The 21,115-nt window shown below is 39.2% G+C and overlaps 1 protein-coding gene across 2 annotated transcripts in view; it reads right to left on the reverse strand.

Annotated features, from left to right (window-relative positions):
• LOC124855325 (AT-rich interactive domain-containing protein 1B-like) overlaps positions 1-21,115 on the reverse strand; it is a 319,405-nt gene that overhangs the window by 259,911 nt on the left and 38,379 nt on the right. Inside the window, exon 1 of one of the 2 annotated variants that reach the window (XM_047345083.1) lies at positions 19,008-20,486. The exons of the other annotated variant lie outside the window; for it this stretch is intronic. Within the exon in view, the coding sequence (XP_047201039.1) occupies positions 19,008-20,189 (1,182 nt within the window). The 5' untranslated portion in view covers positions 20,190-20,486. Of the gene's footprint in view, positions 1-19,007; positions 20,487-21,115 lie in introns of those variants that run through there. 2 annotated transcript variants of the gene reach the window in all.

Here is a 21,115-nt window from a genome sequence, read left to right on the forward strand (position 1 = left end):
CAGAAAAAATGCCTTGTTCTATCCTTTAGAGGACCCAGTTTCTTTCCATCATGGAACATGCTGGTTTTGAAAATGTTGACAGCCTCTTGAACTTTCAGAGTTGTGATAATGATCTACATTTTCAAGAGATTAGACTGCTGTTTAGTATTGCTACCTGTGCTAATTGCTAACATAAGATGGCACAGTCGTTTTAAAATTTCACCTCTATAAATATGTTGTTTTTGTTTTAAATCCTGTTTCAAAGCAACTACTTTCTTTGGACGGAAATTGTTTTTCCTACAACATGTCTGTGATTCATTTAGGCTGCAGGATTTTGAAATGTAGATAGTTTTTTGGATATCATTAATGCAATGATCTACATTCACTCGGGAGAAAACCTGGAGACTGCTGTTTTAAAAGCAAAAGACATATGGAGCAGGTCAAAATATATGTCCCTATTTTTTGTCTATTAAACAAAAAAATAGACAAACCGTCTGCTCGGTGGCTGATGCTCTAAAGCACAGCACCCAGCAATCCTTTTCAAATCTGCTCTATTTAGAAGCACTTTTCTATTGATGCAATGTATCACATCAACAGAAACATACATGGTAACATAAGATGCAAAAGAATTTAAAATGTCAACTTTATAACCATTTGTCTTTGTTTTAAAATAAAACTATTTCACAGTGACTCCTCTCTTACACACACATGTGACTTCACCTCTGTTTCCAATATAAATAAAGACTGACAGCTCATGGCAAGAAAGTTAGTAAAACAAAGTACATAATTTTGAATGCTGTTCTTATATCTCCTTATATTATAGTTCTAAAGGAGAAATTGGCAGAAATCTACAGGTTGAAGCGTGACAAAAAATAGGGAAAAAGAAAAATTACCACTAAATTCTGAGTTGTGTATATCCAAAAGATTTACTCAGGAATGTGTAAATTACATGTCCCCCGAGAGGCATTCAATAGTTCCCACAGTCTGTCCAACTTTGTGATAGAAAATAGGGGCTTACCTGTAACATGCAAGTAAAAAACAAATGTGAGTTTACTGTGTTTGTGTGTGAAAAAACAAGAATTTACACACAGAAATTGGTACTCTGACAAACTGTAAATGTGCAAAGTGTCTGTGAACCCCTGCCAGTATGAGTAAAACATGCATTGTGTGAGTGTGTGATCAGTATGTACCATCTGTGTCCAGATGTTGCAAAGAGAGCAGGCTGCGTGGACAGCCAGACAGTTGGCAGGCCTTCTGACAGGCCTGTGTTCCTTATTGATAGAAGGATCACAGAGACAGAAGAGTCAGTCGTGCTTAGCTGGACCACAATATTGTCCTCTCTGCTGTTATTCATCTCTGCCAGCCCAGGAGAAAATGGGATGTTCTGAGCCAAGTTTGTTGCTGTCAGATCTGGGCCAAATAAAGAGCTGAGTAGGTTTCAAACATTTGGAAAACAGCTAAAGGAACGTTTGATTTGTCATCCAGATGCAGACAGATTCTCGTATGCAATTTTCTACAAAGCAGTTTCAAAACAGGGGAACCTTAAGTGCACAGCCAAGTTCACTAAGGCGAATGGCAAGGACTAACATGTTGGTGGAGTAGTTAAACTAGTTTCAGAGTGCTTAAAAAGTGCTATTGGCTGCCGAGCTATTTAGACCAAATCTAGTGTTTTCTTTGTGCTTTTAAAGAAAACAAAATATAAATAAAGAGTTTTGGATTAATCTGAAAATAAAAAGCATCTCATTGTATAACAGGATAATAAAAAAATGACTAAGATGTTCTCTTTTCTTTTGACTTTTATAAAAGACATCTGTGGACTGCTTAGCTTCCACTGCTGCCTCGCCAGACTGTCTCCTGACCCCACATCTTGTTTAATCTTTTTTAACAGACTCCATCCAGGGTTAGGGAGCCAGGCCGACATTTATAGAGGGTAGACCCTTTTCCAAGAGCTTTGATCCAACAAGTTCTATTGCCTATAGCTTTGCAGGGGTCACTCATGAGGAGCAATGCGGGCAGAAGTTGTGAGTGAAATCACATCATGCACCTTGTTTGAAGCTAAGCCTTAGTTATGAGGAGTCATTAGATGTGTGTGCTTCGGTTAAAGTTACCAGTGGTATATTTTCTGTTCATTAAAAAAATTAAAAGCACACAGAATAAATGCAAATTCTTCTTTGTGTATTTGGGTTGATGACATCACAAGAGGCACACGATATATGCCAATAAACTGGGATTATTAAACATTCTTGAAAGAGAAATTTGACAAAAAAAAAAAAAGAAAAATAAACGAGAAAAATGTGAAATAAAAAGCACACAATTTTGCCTATTGTAAATTTGGATCAATGACATCACAAGGGGCACAAGAATCAAGCCGATTAACTGGAATTAAAAAAGTCCTTCAAGGAATGAATTTCATTAAAAACGGGCAAAAAAAGACGGAGGAAGAAAAAAAACTGCTACAACTGCTTTGTGTGTATTTGGGTCGACGGCATTGTGAGAGCCACAAAAATCAAGCTGATCAGCTTGCACTTGTAAACACCTTTAAAGGAGGTAAACAAAGAGAAAAAATAAAAAAAAATAACAAATAGATGTTCTCAAAAGATATAGTTATCTTATGTCATATGTGATGTCATCAAAGGCATGTGTTTGTGGAGGTCTGTTTTGTGGAGGGTAGATTAGATCTTAATTAAATTATGATTTACAACAACAGAAAAATTAGAACAACAGAAAATTGACCATAGCATGTTGCTCTATAGGTGAAAAACAGTATCTAAAGTGAGTCTGATTGATTTTAAAGAAAGGTCTGGCTAGTAGCTTTAAGTTTATGATCTAAGAACGCATACAGGATAAAGTCCAAAAAATGAAAAACAAGCACAACAAAATTGCAAATCTGTGGAGGCCAAACCCAAAATTTCATCAGGCAACATAATAGCTCTCATTTCTGTCATCTCTTTTTCATCAAACCCCACTTTCCCCGTGTACAAATTATTCTTGCCAACAGCTAAATGTATTCATACCATTCTGTTTACTTTATTACCACACTTTTATTCCGCTCTTTTTTTCACTCATTTGTTTACAAGAATAAAAGCCTACTCTGACAGAATTATCCCCTCTTCACAACAAAAAATAAATCACAGCACTTGCACACACATCATTCACACACAAAGAGCGCGGCTAAATTATAGATGCCCCCTCTCTCCCCAAATATGCATTTCATTAGCATTTCCTTCGCCTGTTGTTTTCCTTTTTTTTTTTATCTTGAATGCCTGCACACGCGACCCACTGAAGCTCATGTGGGTGTGTGTGCGTCAGTGTGTGTGTGACAGGAGAATGGGAACAGACTTGAAGCAAAGCAGGACGTGTCCTCTTTCCCAAGCTTAATTTAGGATTCAATTACAATACTCTTTAGAAAGCGTCGACTTCACAATTAATTATTTTAAGATTAGCCTGACAGTAATGGGCCGGCCACTGACGCCAGCAAGAGTAAAACTAGACACTCAGTCAAAGTAAAATATATGTACATCGTTTAAAGTATTTCTTCTTCTCTCCAGTCTTCTATATTGAGGAAAGAAGAAGTGAATGTTCCATCTTCTCACCATCTCTTAGGCCTGACCTCTCTTTTTTAGTCCGTACACCAGCCCCCTACCCCAACGCCCTTTCCTTACTTTCTGTTGCACTCTGATCTCCGTGCTGCTTGTCATGCAACTGATATAGCTTCAGAGGACTGCTTTTTACAAGCCACCAGGGTCTTCCCCCACATCCTCCTGCAACTTCCCCAGAAAACCTAGGCAGATGAGCCCCCCAACAACCTCCGGCCACTCAAACGAATGCATGCATGCACGTCTGTCACCATGGCTGCCTGCCGTAAGCCAACAAACATGTCGCCCTCACTCCATCTGATGTGATTGGAGCCAAGCAAAGTATTTTTACTCCCACTATGTCTGCAGTGCTGCTGTGGCTGCATTTCCTCCCACTAGCACCCCCAACCGACCCTGTTTTTTCCCTGTTTCAAAAATGAATGTCATCATCCGTCCCTTTTTCTCCCTCTGCCACTACTCCCACCATCACGTCCAGGGAAAACTCAGCTGAAGCCCCCCTTCTTCTCTCCTCCGATTCTGTTTATTTAAATATTTGATATGCAAGCAGTCAGGAAATAAATGTCAGAAGAGGAAATGGGAATGAATATGAGGAATGTAGGGAACAAGGCCATTACTGGTAATGATTTCTATTATATACACGTCACCCTCAAAGCATTATACCCCCCCCCACCCAACACTGCTATACAGATGAGAGTCTCAATAGGTTGAAGCAACAGGGGAATATAGACTAAGCAGTGACTTAAAACTCCTGAAAAGGCATGCAGGTAGAGATAGCTACTCAAACACAACAGCAATTGTTCAGCGACTGGTATGGAAAATAGGCTCTCCCATGCGCAATTGACTTCCGACACATTGTATACTCCTCAAGCCATCCATTTACCAGGCATTGTATTTTCAGTAGATTTGAAAGTAGCAGCACTTTTCCAAATCTTCAATGTTTTCTCTCTCTCTGAAAGTACCAATTCTAACATGACTGTTAAAGTGAGAGCACAACCGTATGTTCCCAGGTAAATTGAATATTGCTTTAGTGAAGTGCAAGAATTTCCATGTAGTCTTAGTTTTAGTTCAGCGATCGAGGGGATATGCTGTTTTGCAGTGCAGCAGTCTTTGAAATAGTGTATGCAAAAGTCTGATCATATATTTTTGTTTTGTCTCTTGAACATCAGTTTTTGAAAATTCTGAATAAAAATGAGTTTGCATGTTTAGTCAATGAGGAATATCAATTGTCTCCACATGGCAGCAGTTTTTCAGCTTCACATTATCAGCTTGAGGAATTTATTTATACACCATTGTGTTGTGCTCCCGAATTTGACCCACTGTGCTTACAAATAAAATATGCCGTCAATATAGGTTTTATTTTCCCTCATTTAATGAAAGTTTCTGATGTGAAGATCAGACTTTTACTGGCTAACATCATTTTTTTTAATTCTCATGTTGTCTGATTTCAATTGCCTTTCCAAGAACTATAACACGTGCAAATGATGTTTTAATCCACCAATTAAATATAAACACTGCAGCAGCTTTCTTGACAGAGGACGTAGTTTAGATTACAACAAACAATGAAGGGATTACAGATTATCAGCATTTATGCATTAAGTATTTGTCCCTGACATTTATCTTTTCTCTGATTAACTCGAATCATAGTGGAACAGACAACATGCTCATACTGTCTATCTGATGTGGTAATTTTCAGATTTATGCATCTAAGAATTTTCAGTATTTTGGCCTGCTTTGGACAAATTACTGTTCTATTAAAATATGTATGAATTTCATACTTTAAACTAGAGCTGCACAATATTTTGAATAACAATTGTCACCAATTGTTCAATGTATGCAATGGCACATGGTTAAGCTTGGATGCAATACAGGCTATTATATTGTATTTCTGGTGCAATGCAAGCGAGACAACAATATATTTGGCCATTTGAATGGAATTTAATTGTGTACATTTAGTAAGTATTGTATTACATTGTACTGTATCATATTGTGTTGTGTTTTTTGTTTTCATCACACTGTTTTGTAATATATCGCAATGTATCATTTTTATTCATATTGCATTATTTTTTTAACCTATCATATTGTATACCATTTTAGATTTTATTAAATGATGTACCAAATTAAATTGTTTTTATTTCTATCAAAACATACCTATATTAGATTGTATTATGTTGTAAAGTATTACACTCCATTGTATTATATTGTATTACTTTGAATCATATTGTATTGTATCCAGTTGAATAGTATTGCAAAGTATCACATCATTTCTGAAAAGATCCTAAATATGTATCATTTTGTATATTGCAATTACACTGTTCACCTTTTTTTTTAATCCCATTCTGTCATTTTCTATCATACTCTATCATATTACTTTATAATCTGTCGTATTGTATAATTTTGAATATTCTAATTATATAATATTTAAAGTATCTTACCTTTTGATTTTAATCATGTTGTATTATGTTGTGTATCATACCCAATTGTATCATACTGTTTTGTTTTACATTGAATCATATGGTATTGTAGTATATAGTACTGTATTGCATTGTATCTTGCTGTATTCTGTTGTGTCATTCCATATTATTCTCTATTTGTTTGATTATTATTGAATTGTACTGCATTAATATGTTTTATCATATTACACATTGTATGTATCATATCCTATTGTATCTTATGCTATTGTATTACACTGAAGCACATCAGATTTTATCATATAGTTGTATTATATAGTGTTGTATTGTTTTGTTTTACCAATCTATTTTGCATAACTTTTTATCATACTGTTATAGTATTTTGTTACCTAACATACTGTGTAATTTCTAACAGTTGTGTTGTATTATATTTCATTGCTTTACACTGTTTGCATTTTTTTCTACTCACGTCACACTGTTTTGTACTGTATTACATTGAATCATACTGTATTGTATGAAATAGTATTGTATTGTAACGTAACATACTGTGTCTTGCTGTACCATAATGTTTTGTATCATTTTATAATTTCAGGTCATATTGTCTCATAACCTTTTGTAACAAATCATTTTGTATACCTTTGAATTTTACTCTATTATAACAAGCCGTTTCTCGTCATGCCCTACACCTTTGTATAATACTGTAACGTAACAATGCTATTAAAGAATTTTTAATTATACTGTCATATTGCACCAAATATTTTATGGTACTGTATTGCATTGCATGTTGGGTGCAACAACAATTTGTGCTACCAACACCTTTACAACACTGTGCAACACTGAGTAAGTATGCAGGGTGAGTAAATCAACTGAGAAAGAGGAAAAAGAAGAGAAAGTACACTTTCTCACAGAACAATCTTGAATTTCACATTGAGGCTGAGAAATTTCACAGATCAGCCAAAAACAAATCCCTAGTTAAGAACAAAAATACTATGTTCATTAGCACTGACGGGATATACAGGCTTGGCATTTGGGGCCGTTTTATACTTAGACCTAACAAGCTCCTATCGGCAAACTAAAGGGCAACAGAAGGGGAAAGTGGCACCACATCGGGAGTCAAAAGTCAAAGTGAAGTGTTGCCAGCTATTGACCTCATCAACTCTATCTGCTCAAACATGTTGGATCCCCATGAGATTTTTTCAATCTGTCACCATGCCAAACTGTCTGCAAGTAAACACAGATCCGGCTTTGACTTGTGATGAACAAGGGCCACATGCAAACACACATTATTTCATCACTTTTAAAGCTAAACTTTCTTCACACACAAGTTCCCTGCTCCCTTCTGCCCCCTCCAGAGTACAGGTCAGGGTGCCCTCCAGAGTGCTTCACAATCTCCGCTGTTAATTACCACTAATTGGCCGTGCTCGTACAACCCCCCCCCCCCCCCGCTATAATGGAACCATTCATCTTTACTACTTAATGAGAAAGAACTATAGTTACCCGTCAAGGTCACCCACAACTAGCATCCAAAAGACAGGAGCTATGAAACACTCGAAGGGAGAAATGGAGGAAGTTGCTTTAGCCGTTAAAATACAAAGGGGAAAAACATTATTTTGAAATGATTTCCACACATAACTTAGCTTTTCTTTTTTCTTTTTTTATGTGGCCCTTGTGTTAAAAAAAAAAGAAGTTGAGAAATGCCTAGAAGCTGTGGGCGTCTGCAGTCCCCGACAAAAAAAACCACAACACAGGCAGGGAGTTTCCAAAGACACACTAATTAAAATATGAGGTATGTGAGTGAAAACAATGGCTTTCTCAGAATAATGTTGCCTGTTGAAGTCAAACTGAGCTGCAAATATACAAAAATGCCTTTCTGGAAAAAATAAACAAAAAAAACCATCATGGGCCTTCTTATCTGGCTTGGGCGCACACGTTATTATCAAAACAATCACCCTGACTGCTGGCACAGATTCCAGCCTCAGTGGGTGAGAGGCCAACATGTTAGCATGTCTCAGACACCATCAAACATCTAATTAACACTGAATGTTTTAAATATTAGACCCGTGCCTGCTTTGTGTTAATTTCTGTGGTGATTCTAAAAGAAATTAGTTACTGCTAGAACAATTGACTGAAATAAACATTCACAGAACTACTGAATCACTACTAGCTTTATTTGTGCAGCCCTGGCAAAGATGTGTAAAACCCCCTAAAATAAATGTTTTTATTGCAGTAGCTTAATGTCAAACTGAAAAATTTAGAATCATCTAACCTTTAACTGGAGTATATTTAGTCAGTGGGAATACTGACTCACAAAACATGTTTAGGTCTGGGAACTGACATTGCCATGGAGGAAGACTTATTTGTTTGCATCTGGTGAAACATGTCTTTGTTGACTTTGTCATGCGTTTTGGATAATTATGCTGTTGAAAGAACAATTGATGACTCGTGTTCAAAGGCCACTAGAATTATATTCAAAACCTGGTATTGAAAGGGTTTTATGATGCCACGCACTATAATAAGGTTCTTTTTGGAAGAGAAACCGCCCAATACATCATGGATCCTCCACCCTGTTTAATACTGGTTCTGGTTTCTATTCCACATATTCATGACTTGTTACATGATAAATGAACCCTAGGCAAGTTAAAGTAGACCACACCGTTCTGGTGTGAAAGTTCCCCCTTTCCTATCTTACTGAAGTTCCAAGATCTAGATAATCCCAGTAGGGTTTAGCCAATTCAACATGTTTGTGTCTATTGCTATGACAGAAAAGGGTTTTTTTCTGGCATTACTCCCAAACAACTACTTGGCATATAAATGGCATCTGATGGTTGTTTTAGAGATTTGATGAGCCTTAGATGCCATTCTTTGTTGTAGTTTACTAACATTGAGTGTTAGATTTCTTTTTACCTTCCTTACCATCATGCACACTAATAGATTTGGATCCTCATCCAGTTTGGTGGCAAGTGGCTGAAAGAAACAGGCTTCTATATCACATCATATTTATAGACAGAGAAATAGAAACTCAAGTATTAGTAGTTTGGAGTTCCTAAAAACTCAGTAAAAGTATAAATTTAAAAAAGGCTTCAGTTGTATTTATTTTAAAGTAATTTTTTAGAGGAACCAAAGAATGGACCAGCATTTATTTTCTATACAAGAGCTATTTCTTAACATTGGATTGTATTTCTTTGAGTGAGTATATACTACTGTAATAAAAGCAGAATTTATTTTGAGGCTTTATACACATCTCTAACAGGAATCTCACCAAATCTTTATGTTGCAGGTCAGATAGGATAATATATTGCATCTTAACGCATGAGCAAGGTAAGATGTAGGTCTATACCTAAACCAGACATTCCTGCAGGTGTTTTATGTAAAGAGAACCGTCATTTGGTCACACATAGCGCTGCAGAAGCATGAGCAAGCACGTGCTCCTGCAGAGCTGTGGTGATCAGCCCAGCACAGCTACTTTTGTGAATGGTAAGATCTTCTATGGATTATGTTAATGTGGTATTCCACACTTCCCTCTGGCATGTGTCTGACATTACAGTAACCTTTGCTTATTTAGCCAACAGTAACAATGGATGTTCATTGAACAGGGAGGGGGAAGTTCACATAGCAGGGAACACACTGGCCCAAGATTTAACATGCAAAGCAAACATGTCCCCCTGCGGTCCGTATTGATATTCTTCGGAAGCATTAATATCCTAAAGAAATAAAACATTATTACTTTATTACTTCAAAATAAAGTTCGCTGTTGTTGTCAGTGTCTGTTCCAGTTCATCCAGTTTTTGCCAAAGGAGTGGCTGGAATGTTGAACAGTTTTCTCTCTGTCTGGCAATAAATTACAGAGAAATATCGAGAATAAATTGTATATTTAAAACACCCACTGCAACAAATGGCATTTTAACGTAACCTCAAATCTCACACTCAATACCTCCAGTAAAAGGTATGAAATACGGTAAATAACATATGAACGTGTGCTTCAGTTCTGCAAATGTCTCTGTTGAGAGGAGGATGTGCTGTAAAGTCATTTCCAAAATTGGCGAGTTAAAATTGTTCTAAATGAAGCATCTTTCAGCCAGAAGTGACCATGACTGTCCTGTTGTGACCAGTGGCTATAAATTTAGAATACCCTCCCACACACACATACAGACAGACACTCACACAGACACAAACATACACACACAACAAAAACAGACACTCACACACGAACATACATACACTGAGTTCTGGTGGATTTGGAGTGGGTTTTGTAGGGAGAAATAAAAGATGACAAGAGAATGTTGTGGGTAAGGATGATATATGGCTGACCATAAAGATGAATTTGCATGGCCCAGTATCAGAATCTCATGCTATGATAACGTTAAGTAAAGAAAAAACCCTGTTGTACGGTTTTTATACAATAATTTTAAACAGAAATGGGTAATATGAAGTATTACGGTTTCCACTAAAGGTGTGCTGTACATAAATGAACCAATTCTACTGATCAGTTTCTTAAGATTAATGATGGGAATTTAGTCGCAGTAAAAATATTGCATGAGGTTATCTGAGGTGTCTATGCTCCCTAAATGAGTGCATAGTCTGCAGCAGGTGTAAGGAAGAAGGCTGCTACATTTCTCCCTCTCTTACGAGAAAGACAAATATGGCTTGTGTGAAAAGTATACGAGCGTCACCCATCACCCATCACTATTAATGTAACGTTGTTTTAAAATCTCAAATAATAAGCTATGGCCTGCATCATGTCTGCCAAGCCGCTGACTACCTGAGCAGCTCCTAAACTCATATCAGTTTCTTACACTCCCAGAGTTACTGCCAAGACAAGGAAAAGGTATAAACGTTTTATATTATATATATATATATTGCCATGAGAATCTCCATGTTGTGAAGCGCAAAACCTTGAAAACAAACTACACAAGAAAGAATCTAAGTATGTGAAAATAAAGCCAACATTAAAGCAAATAGAAAAGATTTAAAAAGAAAACATCAGATGATTTTTACAATCAGGTATTTTGTCCCATTTTTACTATTTCTGCAGTTTTTGCTTCATGAACTCCAAATAGCAACCCCGCTTGTATTGTTGCACCTTTTGTTTTTTCAGAGTCTAATGTTGCTCCCATGACTGCACAGATTGGGATCAACTCAAACCAAACAGCAGGTGTGGCCAGAGTACAAAGCCTAGCAGGTTTCTTTTTGATGTGAACAGTGATAGAGGCTGGTTATGATGTTGACGGATATTTCACAGGTTTGCTTTTGAAAACATGACATTCACATAAACAAAATTATAGGAATTAGGAATTTGCATCACACTAACTTGATTATTATTTTCTGAATCATGGAAACATGGTTCTGTATTTATTAGTATATTACCTGGACTATACTTTGTAAGCAGATCTGTGTTCTAATTGTACTTTCCATTACAAAAAGTAGAGGTGAATTATAACATTACTCATTACTTACTACCAAGAAAGCTAGGAAAGGGGAAAGCAGAGGCAGGAGAATGTTTCAGTAGCACCTCACAGATCAGTATATTTTTGTGTATGAATGTTTGATAGGATATGCTTGCTTGCTAAATGCCTCTGAACTGACTACTGCTCCCTTGGGAGACTTGGCAAACTGCTGGGAGCCTGAGGAGAAATGAAGAACAAGGTGTATTTAAAGAAAAATCTGGAAAAAGCAGAACATGTTGAAGGGAAAATATCTCTCCCTTTAAAACTACACAGTTATCCCCCACACTGTATAACACACTCTATAAAAAGACAAAATGCAGAAAAAAAGCATTCACTACTTCCATTTAGGAACTCCACATGGCTAATTAGCATTAGTGAAGGTCAGGATGGAGCCAGTTGTGGGGTTGGGGGAAGCACAGGGCACCACCACTTGGCCCCATGCCCACATCCACATGCCCACATCCACACACACAAAACCACACAAACATACTGTGTGTATGTTCAAGTCCAGCAACTCAAATACTTTTTCTTCCTCCTGTTGCACACAAGGCTGAAGTGGGGAAGCTCCAGAAGGAGAGCACATTAACTGCGTTGACATTTGCCAGAGTTCACTAACTGATTCACTTTCTCCCTTTTCTGTCTCTGTAAAGTCATGTAGACCCATTCCTGAGAAATCTGCAGCCCTGTGTGTGACTCGGGTCAAATAATGCCTCTCCTAATACATCTCCTAATAAATAACCACTTAATCTCAGCAGATGTGTGTTAAAAAATTAAACATGATCCACAATATATAAATGATGAAAGGCTATGGGTACCTACAAGGTTGACTGCAAAAGCTATAACCATGTCTTTCGGTCTTACTCTTATCTAGACAAGGGGCCCATCTGATCCATTTTCGGTATCAAGCCACATACAGACGCCATTCTTGGATCAGACTGGGGTCATTAATCCATCCACCCATTCAGACACTATAACCCTTGTTGATGGAGCTCCAATTTTGGCTATTTTTACAATAAAGGTTTAAGCTTAAAGCTAAGAATTAGTTTCACACATAAATAATAAAATATATAGTAATCTCAAAACCTGTATTTTATCAGGTATTTTGTAAACACTTTATTCTGTCATATTCACAGAATTACCTGAAGTTACAACTTATGGATAGAACCTGTCAGATTTTAACTGTAACTGATTAAGGAACTTTGTGCGGGAACATTCAAGCAATTGCCTCTTTGCCAATTGACATCCTACTTTATACCTATGCATTGTTACCCCCCCTTTATTTTACATTCATGTGCTCAAATCTCACATAAAAATCAATTTAGTAGTAAATTACTTTATGATAATCTGGTATTACACCCTCCATTTATGTACCAGTTTAGGTCAGTTGACCTTTATGATATATGACCACCAATCAAGCCAAAGCAACTCTGAGTGATGTCCTGCATGTATTACTATCATTTAAGTTTCCTACTGAATATTTTTTTTAAATTACATAATCTTTTATCAAACAGCCCCTTGACGAGGACGAATTGATGCATTATCAGAATGAAGCATCAGCCGCAGGCAGCTCCACTGCACACCACAAAAAGTTGAGTTCGAAACCACCAAAACTACACAGGTATGACCATCACGTCCAGGAGAGCTACATATTAGAAGTTTCAGCAGACAACTAGATTAACTGTATTAAATAATGTTTGCTTGTTTTGTCTTAAGACCTGTTTGTTTGGAGAAACGCTAGTGCAGGACTCTTAGGGAGACCATGACAGCATGAAGAGGCAAATACATTTCCAATTTTCTGCATTAACCCTTCCCACTCTAAAATTTCTGACAGTCATACAACAGCTGTGAGACATGACAGGAGATGTTCTGCGCAGATAATTTGTCAGCAACAAGCTAAAAAAACTCACAAACCACACTTCCAAGAAAAGAATAAAGTTATTATTTTATCACAGCACTGGGAGAGACCGCTAATTTCTTTGTTCTTGGAGAACATGTAGATGTCTTCATGGAGCTTTCAATCTCTATTTGCCATGAAGCGCATAGGACTTGATGATGTTAGCAGCTTGTTGGAAGACTTTCAAATAAGGTAAGAAACATTAACAATGCAGAAACTGCTGTTACAGGAAACAAAGCTAACTGTGCTGGTGTACACCAGCTGTGACAATAATCCAGTCTCTCAGATAATGGCACCAAACACACCGCAGCCAAACAACACTGCTGCCCGTTTTTTGAAAACTATGATCATGAGTGATCTGCTGTTTTACCAGTGGACAATTTATCACTCAGGGATTAAGGACACAAAAACTGCTACGGTAAACTGGTTATAATCACTTTAATCTTTCTTTTCCTCCTTCTTCTTCTCCTCCTCCTTCTCTGACTAGACAGTGTATAAACCAGTACATTATCACCCCCTAGAGGCTGTAGGAGGTGAACTGCATATGAGGGGAACGTGGTTGTTCAGATGAGGTAAAAGCAGTAGAAAACTGTCAGGCTTCTGTGGCTTATTCATATTAGCTTATACAATGCCATTCCCTAAAATAATTGTTTAAATAAAAGGGAAACGGTGGAAAAATATCAATGAAAGCAAATATTTACATTTAGATATCAGGGTCGGATCAGAACCCAACAATAACTGTTCCCTCCCTCACATCAACAGTTCAGATAAGACGGAGCTGGGAAATAGCTGACACAAAATCAACACTCACTCAAAGTAATTAAATCCTCTCTTCAGGGCATTTACACACTAACATTTGACTCCAGGGCTAGTAATGAGTGCGCACTGCAGCAAGATATATAAAAAATCTTGTATTAGTCAGCTAATAACACACACGCTTACATCTAGTAATGCAACCGACCTGGCATTTTATTCACTTTAAAAATCCGAATTAATTGGTGTTTTGTGGAATGCACAGGCAGATCAGGGATAACCCCGGTCTGCCAATTACCTACACGCTCTCCCTGTTTCATCCACGAGATGAAAAACGCTGCACGGGGGCCTTATCGGACGCAACAGAGCAAATTAAAAAATTCACTCCATCACTAATCAGCACAGCGCTGTCTCGCCAAGACTGAGATGTAAACAAAACAGCATAAACAAACGACTGATGGATGGGGGCAGATAGAGCTGGGCTGATTTGTGCAGACAGCGGGGGCTTTGGCATGATCTTTCTGGCGCAGACTATTTAGAAGAGATGCATAGACACAGAAATATAAAGCAAAAAGTAAGACATTTCCTAACCAGGTGTCCTAGGCTGTCCATCTGATGCAAAACATGATCCATAAATTAAATTCCTGCAGCCACAGTCGGGCACATCACTATGCACGAGGCTCCCTGAGATAGCTGCATAATACAAAGTGACATTGATGCATTGCTCCCATTATAAAGTCTTTGTTCATATCACACTAATAATTCATAAGAGAGAAATGTAAACAGTATGCGCTGCAGAGCACTGCGAGCAGGGATCATTTCAAGGTAAGCACATTACCAGGAATGGGATTGGGTCTAGTCTTTGATATGGAGCTCCACTGAACTTTAATTTCAATTTTATTCACAAAACACTGAACAAAATAGTGATAAATTACAGGGATTCATAGATGTTCATACATTTTTATTTTATTGGGTCAGATTTTAAAAGACTTGCTGTTGTCGTTTTCTGAGCAACAACACTATTTCTCTCTCATTAGGCTCTCATTATTATCTGCTAATTACTTTTACTGTTTTGAGTCTAGCTCTGATTAGTTTATAACAGACAGATGCTTATTACAAGGAATGTTTTGTTTATGATGTAAACTGAAAGAAGTCATTAAGATTGCACATATGGTGTTAGAGTGGATCACTGCTTAATAGGTGAATGCTGCAAATGAGGGAAAAAAATAAAGATAAAGAGACTCAAAGTGCTCAAATTTAAAGCTAAACCAGAAGGCTATTTTCGAATGACGCATGGACAAAGTATTAAGCACATAAAAATAAGGTCTTGCTGAACCTGTATTTAGAAAGCAAACCTGCCCCCTATCAGAGCCAATTAATATGTCTTAATTGATGCTCTTTAAAAAAGGTTTCCCATTACCGGGTGATTACACACAAAGCATTTCATAATGGGTGAAACCAAAGAACTCTGTCTAGATTGTGGCAACTTTACGGTAGCAAATTATACTGATGGAACTGGTGGCAGACATATTTCTAAACTTCTGAAAGGTGCCAACAGAAAGAACATCCCTTTACAATAACCCAGCCACACCCAGGTGCCCCTTACAAATGTTCTGAGAAAGAAATCAAAAGAATAATCAGAAGAATTGTCCATGATCCATCAATCATGCATGGAGAACGTCGGAAACACCTGGAATTTGAATAAACAATAAGTATTACACTCAAACCCTGTGCAGCCAATAAAATACTGGGAGAATGGATGAGACCAAAGTTGACCTCTTTGGATGTCACTTGACATACCATGTTTGGAGGAGGAACAGCACAGCTCATCACCCAAAAAACACCACACTAACCACTAAGTTTGGAAGAATCTGAAGATAAAATGAAGACTGTATGGATAAATGACGACTAGTTTATCCATACAGCAGACTTCTTAAAGTAGTCTTTACCAACAAAATGTTATCAAGTAATATATGTAAAATACATTTCCATAAGCATATTCAATACTTATTCTCGGTGTCATTCCACTTTGTATGTGTGGATTACTTGATTACGTGGATTTTGTGCCAATAGACCCATCAGAACCATTTTTACTGAGAGAACGTTGATGTGTTCAATCCTTATTTTCCTCACTGTATGTCAAATATGGCATCCATCACTGAGGTGGGTTCCTGGAGAGTACAGAAGCACAACACTTTTGTTTTTACTCTGATGAGTGGCTGCAGCAATGAGTGCATGCTACTGGGCTACTGTGTAAATAACGGACGCTTGTTTTGCTCACAACAAACTCCTGTGGAGTGGTAGTGGGGAGGGAAATTGAATTTAAAAACAATTGGGTGGGGTGTGTGTTTTTGGGGGGTGGGGGGAGGGTCTGCATCAACAGGTGACAGAGTTTGCGCTTCGACCAAATTCTCTCTGAAGTGAAGCGCAGTCATATCAGTGGGCCAATTTGGAAGCAGTATTATGCACTTCACCAGTCGGCTTTTTTACACACATAGCCTGTCAGCAGCGTACAGGAGAACAGTGCGTCTGCTCTCAACATGAATTAAACATAAGGGTGTTTGGAGCGCGGATATAGTGTTCCTGAAATGTTCCTGGAGTTAGGAAAAAAACAGCAGGTTATCCTAAATACAAAAAAAAAACACTAAAGCATTAACTCTTGAGGGTAGGTTTATTTTTATTATCTACACTAAAAACCGAAGATGTAACACCTTTCATGTTAACACTGTTTGCAAGCATCACAACAGACAGAATCCGTCTCTAATAACAATAATGCAAACGAGTTAGATTACGCTATGTCTCTTGGAATAATTTGATACAATCAATACAACAGCAAACCCTCCCACGCTTAAAGCATTCACCTCATTTTCTCAGCACCCAGCACAAATTGCCTTTGATTGAAACAATGTAGGCTAATGAACTACTTTTGTTTCCACGGGAGGCAGACAGTATAAGCTGTGCTCAGCCTCCTTGCCCTCCAGCTGCCCAGATGTGCCATCCAGCAGCGTGCATAATTTGTTGCAGCAAAAACAACTGCGATGGCTCTTCTTAGAAAGGACATTATCCTGTTTTACCTTCGATTTCTGAACTAGCATTGTTGCCACTAAGGGGGGTCTGTGGGCCAATGGCCACCCCTGTAAATTTCCACTCCCCCCATTCCTGATCAGATGGCCTTACATGTGAAATATTTTTTGTGCATGCATTTAGGAGAGGAATGACAGCTTTCAGTGAGAAACAACCTTTATTTGTCTATTTAGTCACTTACTCCTGGCTGATTGCATATTTAGGCAAACAAATTAAGAGAGTGACAGTATTTTGAAAATTAAAAAAAGCATATCAAATCATCTGAATTGTGGTATGGATACCAGAAAACATAAACTATTATATTAATTTCCTATATATTTAGACTATACTACCGTTTTTTTTAAAATAAGAACAACATTTCATAAAGCTATGGAAACATACCTAAAAATAAAAAATAAAAACTTTGTTGGTGTTCCACCCCAAGAACATTGGTGGACCCATCAGGCCATACATGACAAAACTTTCTGGAGGTGCTCATGTACTCTGGCAGCTCCGGGAGTCCATCTGTTTGTGTGGTGCCGACAGCATTTGGTGCAGAACCACAAAGTTTGGGGGATATAAAGGCATCACAATCCCAAAACAAAGACTGATATTGAAATAAGTTGCTTCATCCTACATAATTATGTTCTTTAAACTACCACTAATGTACAGCATTTCCCTTAATCTGTGATGCTATGATGACAGCACAATGTTCTGCAAATATATTGTCCAAGCAATATACTGTAAATGTGTGCAATGTGACATGTGTTTGCCAGTTTAATCTAAGAGTCAAAAATTCACATTTTGCATGCCAATAGGATATTCAGCCTGCTGGATGGAGTCTCACTGCAGAAGATGCCCACATTTGACACAGATAACAAGTCACAGGGGGTGGCTGAAGCATCTTAATTACAGACGAGAATGAGAGTGAGGGAAATGAGGATTTATTGTAACATATCAATAATGCAATACAACTTGAAAAGTTGAAACTTGAAAAATTGGATCCCTTGGAATTAATATTAATAAAAACGTTTTTAATTATATAAATATATATATTTATAAACTACACTAATCATTAGAAGCAGAATATTTTTCATGAAACGTCTGTTACTGGACTGGACTGCCTAAAGTAAGAGTATTCCCACAAAACGTTAATCCAGCATCACAAAAGCGTAAAGATCCTGCAAGAATCCTGCTTTTTTCCCTTTTTGGACACATTCTGCCTAGCCGAGTCATAGGGAACCAATCAGATGGCAGCCTGGGTGTCAACTATGAGAGCTTTAACACGGTTTATCAACACTATTCAAATTGTGAGCAGAGCTGCCTGGGAATAAACCGAGCAGCGTAGATGCGCTCCTGCTCCACACGGGGGGAAAAACGCACGGAGAAAGGACAGACGGTCCTTCTGTGGCCGCTGTTTCAAAATGACTTCTCGAAACAGGAAAAGAACAAAGTAAATTTAAAACTCAGTTGATTCTGAATAGTTTTCTTTACTGGAATATTGCACTTTGTTCCATTAACGCATTCAGCGCGGCACGACCTCAGCAGGGGCGTTTCGCAACGTGTCTCACAACACGTCGGCAGTTTTTACATCTGTGCAATAAAACTGCAATATTACAACATATGAACCCCAGACCGAGAACCTACTTAATGTTTAAACATAAAGCTATTGTTGCCTAAGTACAAAATAAGCGTGTTTCCCATTAGAGATTTCGCATTGACTATAGGCTGTATGAGGAACAGTAAAAAGTCAAAACTTTCGCCGGTTAATATTCTATAAAATACACATTTGTCTCAAACATGCAACTTTACTGGCCCTGACTGTGTTCATTGTAGTTCACCAAGGCGCACCTGAACTCCGACAACTCACCTGTGTTCTGCCGAGGCCCTGCCCTCCGCTGCCTGCGTTCATTGAAAGCGGGTGGTTCCTCTGCTGCCCTCCCCAATGGGCTGTGCTGGCTCCGTATTGGGAAGCTACGTCTTTTCCCAGCGCCATGCCCGCCTGCTGCTGAGATGTCGGGCCGCCGTAGTCCTGATAAGCACCTCCGTATCCTCGCATCATCGGGCTGGGGGACGTCAGCAGCTGATTGAGGGTTGGCGTGGCCCCTGAGGGCCCCTGCTGCTGTTGAGTTTGCCCCGGGTACCTCTGAAACCCACCTGAAGCATTAGACTTGCCATGGCTCGCTGAGGAGCTGCTGCCCATCATCATGTTGCCTGGCTGCCTGCATCCGGAGGGGCCCATCATCCCATAGGCCCCGCCGCCGTAGCCTGCCCGGTACGCCGGATACTGGCTGTACTGGCTGTTGTGGTACCCCCCTTCGTGGGAGTTATCCACGGAGTGCGCTGCCCCCATCCCACTGCTTTGTTGCTGCTGCCCGCCATGTTGATCATAACACTGCCTTGAAGTGTAATAGCTGTTATTAAACTCAGAGTTGTTAGTAGGGGGTGGCAAGTTGGAGTGTTCAAACCTGGAGCCCATCATCCTGTCCGTGGGTTTACAGGTGAGGTCCCCCTCACCTTTCCCCGGGCCGTGTTGCTGCTGGGACTCCTCCTGCCCCACCAATAGGTTCTCCTTGCCACCGTGCTGCTGGTGGTCCACACTTCTGTCCCCGCGGGGGGGCTGCCCGTTGTTGCTGTTACTTTGTCGTTGCTGATGTGGCGCAAACTGGCCGAATTGCGGCGGCGGCTGCGACTGAGGCGCATCTCCGCTCCCCGTACATTTCAGCTTGTGGTTTGCAATCAGAGCCGCTTCCATCGGTGAAGTGTTTGAATTTGTCGCCGAGAGGTTAATCCCGGTCTTGTCGTGGCCGTCCGGAGCTTTGTGTGCCGCGGAAGTTGAATTGACCATGCTGCCGAGCTCGCCTCGGCGGTGATGGTCTACATTATTCAGAGTTCCATCGCCGGCACCCAGCATCTGTCCGCTCCGCTGCGCGGTCCCTCCTCCTCCTCCTCCTCCGGATTTCCCCGAATTGAGCTCCGGAGCCAAAGCGCCAGATAATTTCTTATTTTTATTATTTGTTCTGGTCGGAGCCGATGCCACTTGCGCAGCCATGGTCACTCCAACATCTCAGCGCGCAGTGACAGCAAGCCCAGAACAGCCTTGCGCACAGAAAATGACAACAGGGGAAAGGGGAAAAACACAAGCTGAGAGCTGAAAAAATACCACCAAGAGAAAGCTATCTTTTCCTATAGCGCAGATTTTGCTTTGGTGAAATGGCGAGGCTTCATGTTGAAAGTTTCTCTGCCAGCTTTATACGAAACTTTTTCTTCTTCTTCCTCCTCTCTCCACCTCTCCTCCATCCCTGGTTCTCTGTAATGTGTAGCTGCGTCTCCTGGAGCCTTATGGCCCAGCATGGCATGAGAGAGAGCGGGCTCCACCAGCTTATTCACCTCCAAGGCTCCGGCGCTCCTCGTATGGAAAACCTGGACTGGAGTAGTGAACCATTACGCAGTAAATACATGCTTATTTTCAATCTCTATGTCACTTTAAATTGTGCATTTAAAAACGCAAGCATAAAAGAGTGTGACTGAAAAATAACCACAGTTTATTAGCGTAAATTTATGGTTTTAAAAGTTTTATCAGGACCTCATGGGATCTAGATGTTATTATGCCCATTAATCTGAGGCGCACTTTATTTTTAAAACCTTTGGTGACTGATCTTTTACCAAATTACGCACCAGCATTACTGTTACAACAGCACTCACCCAAAAACTATAAATAAAACACAGATGCGAAGTTTTTTCGCGTCACCACTCCATTATCCAGATCTGCTTTTCCTTCCCCTCTCCTGCTTCTCTCTGTCCCTCTGCCAGTTTCTCTGCAGCTCTGACAGCAGCGTCGAACACGCAACCGAGCGGTGTGCAATCAAGTTGCCGTCGTAATAAGAATGTAATCACGCCTTATAGCATCTGTAAAGCTGCAATATTTCAGTTTGCGTTCAGAACATGTTACAATCGCCTCGTCACAGCCATGCAAAT

The sequence above is a fragment of the Girardinichthys multiradiatus genome, chromosome 19 (assembly GCF_021462225.1).
Source record: "Girardinichthys multiradiatus isolate DD_20200921_A chromosome 19, DD_fGirMul_XY1, whole genome shotgun sequence".
Taxonomy (NCBI): Eukaryota; Metazoa; Chordata; class Actinopteri; order Cyprinodontiformes; family Goodeidae; genus Girardinichthys; species Girardinichthys multiradiatus.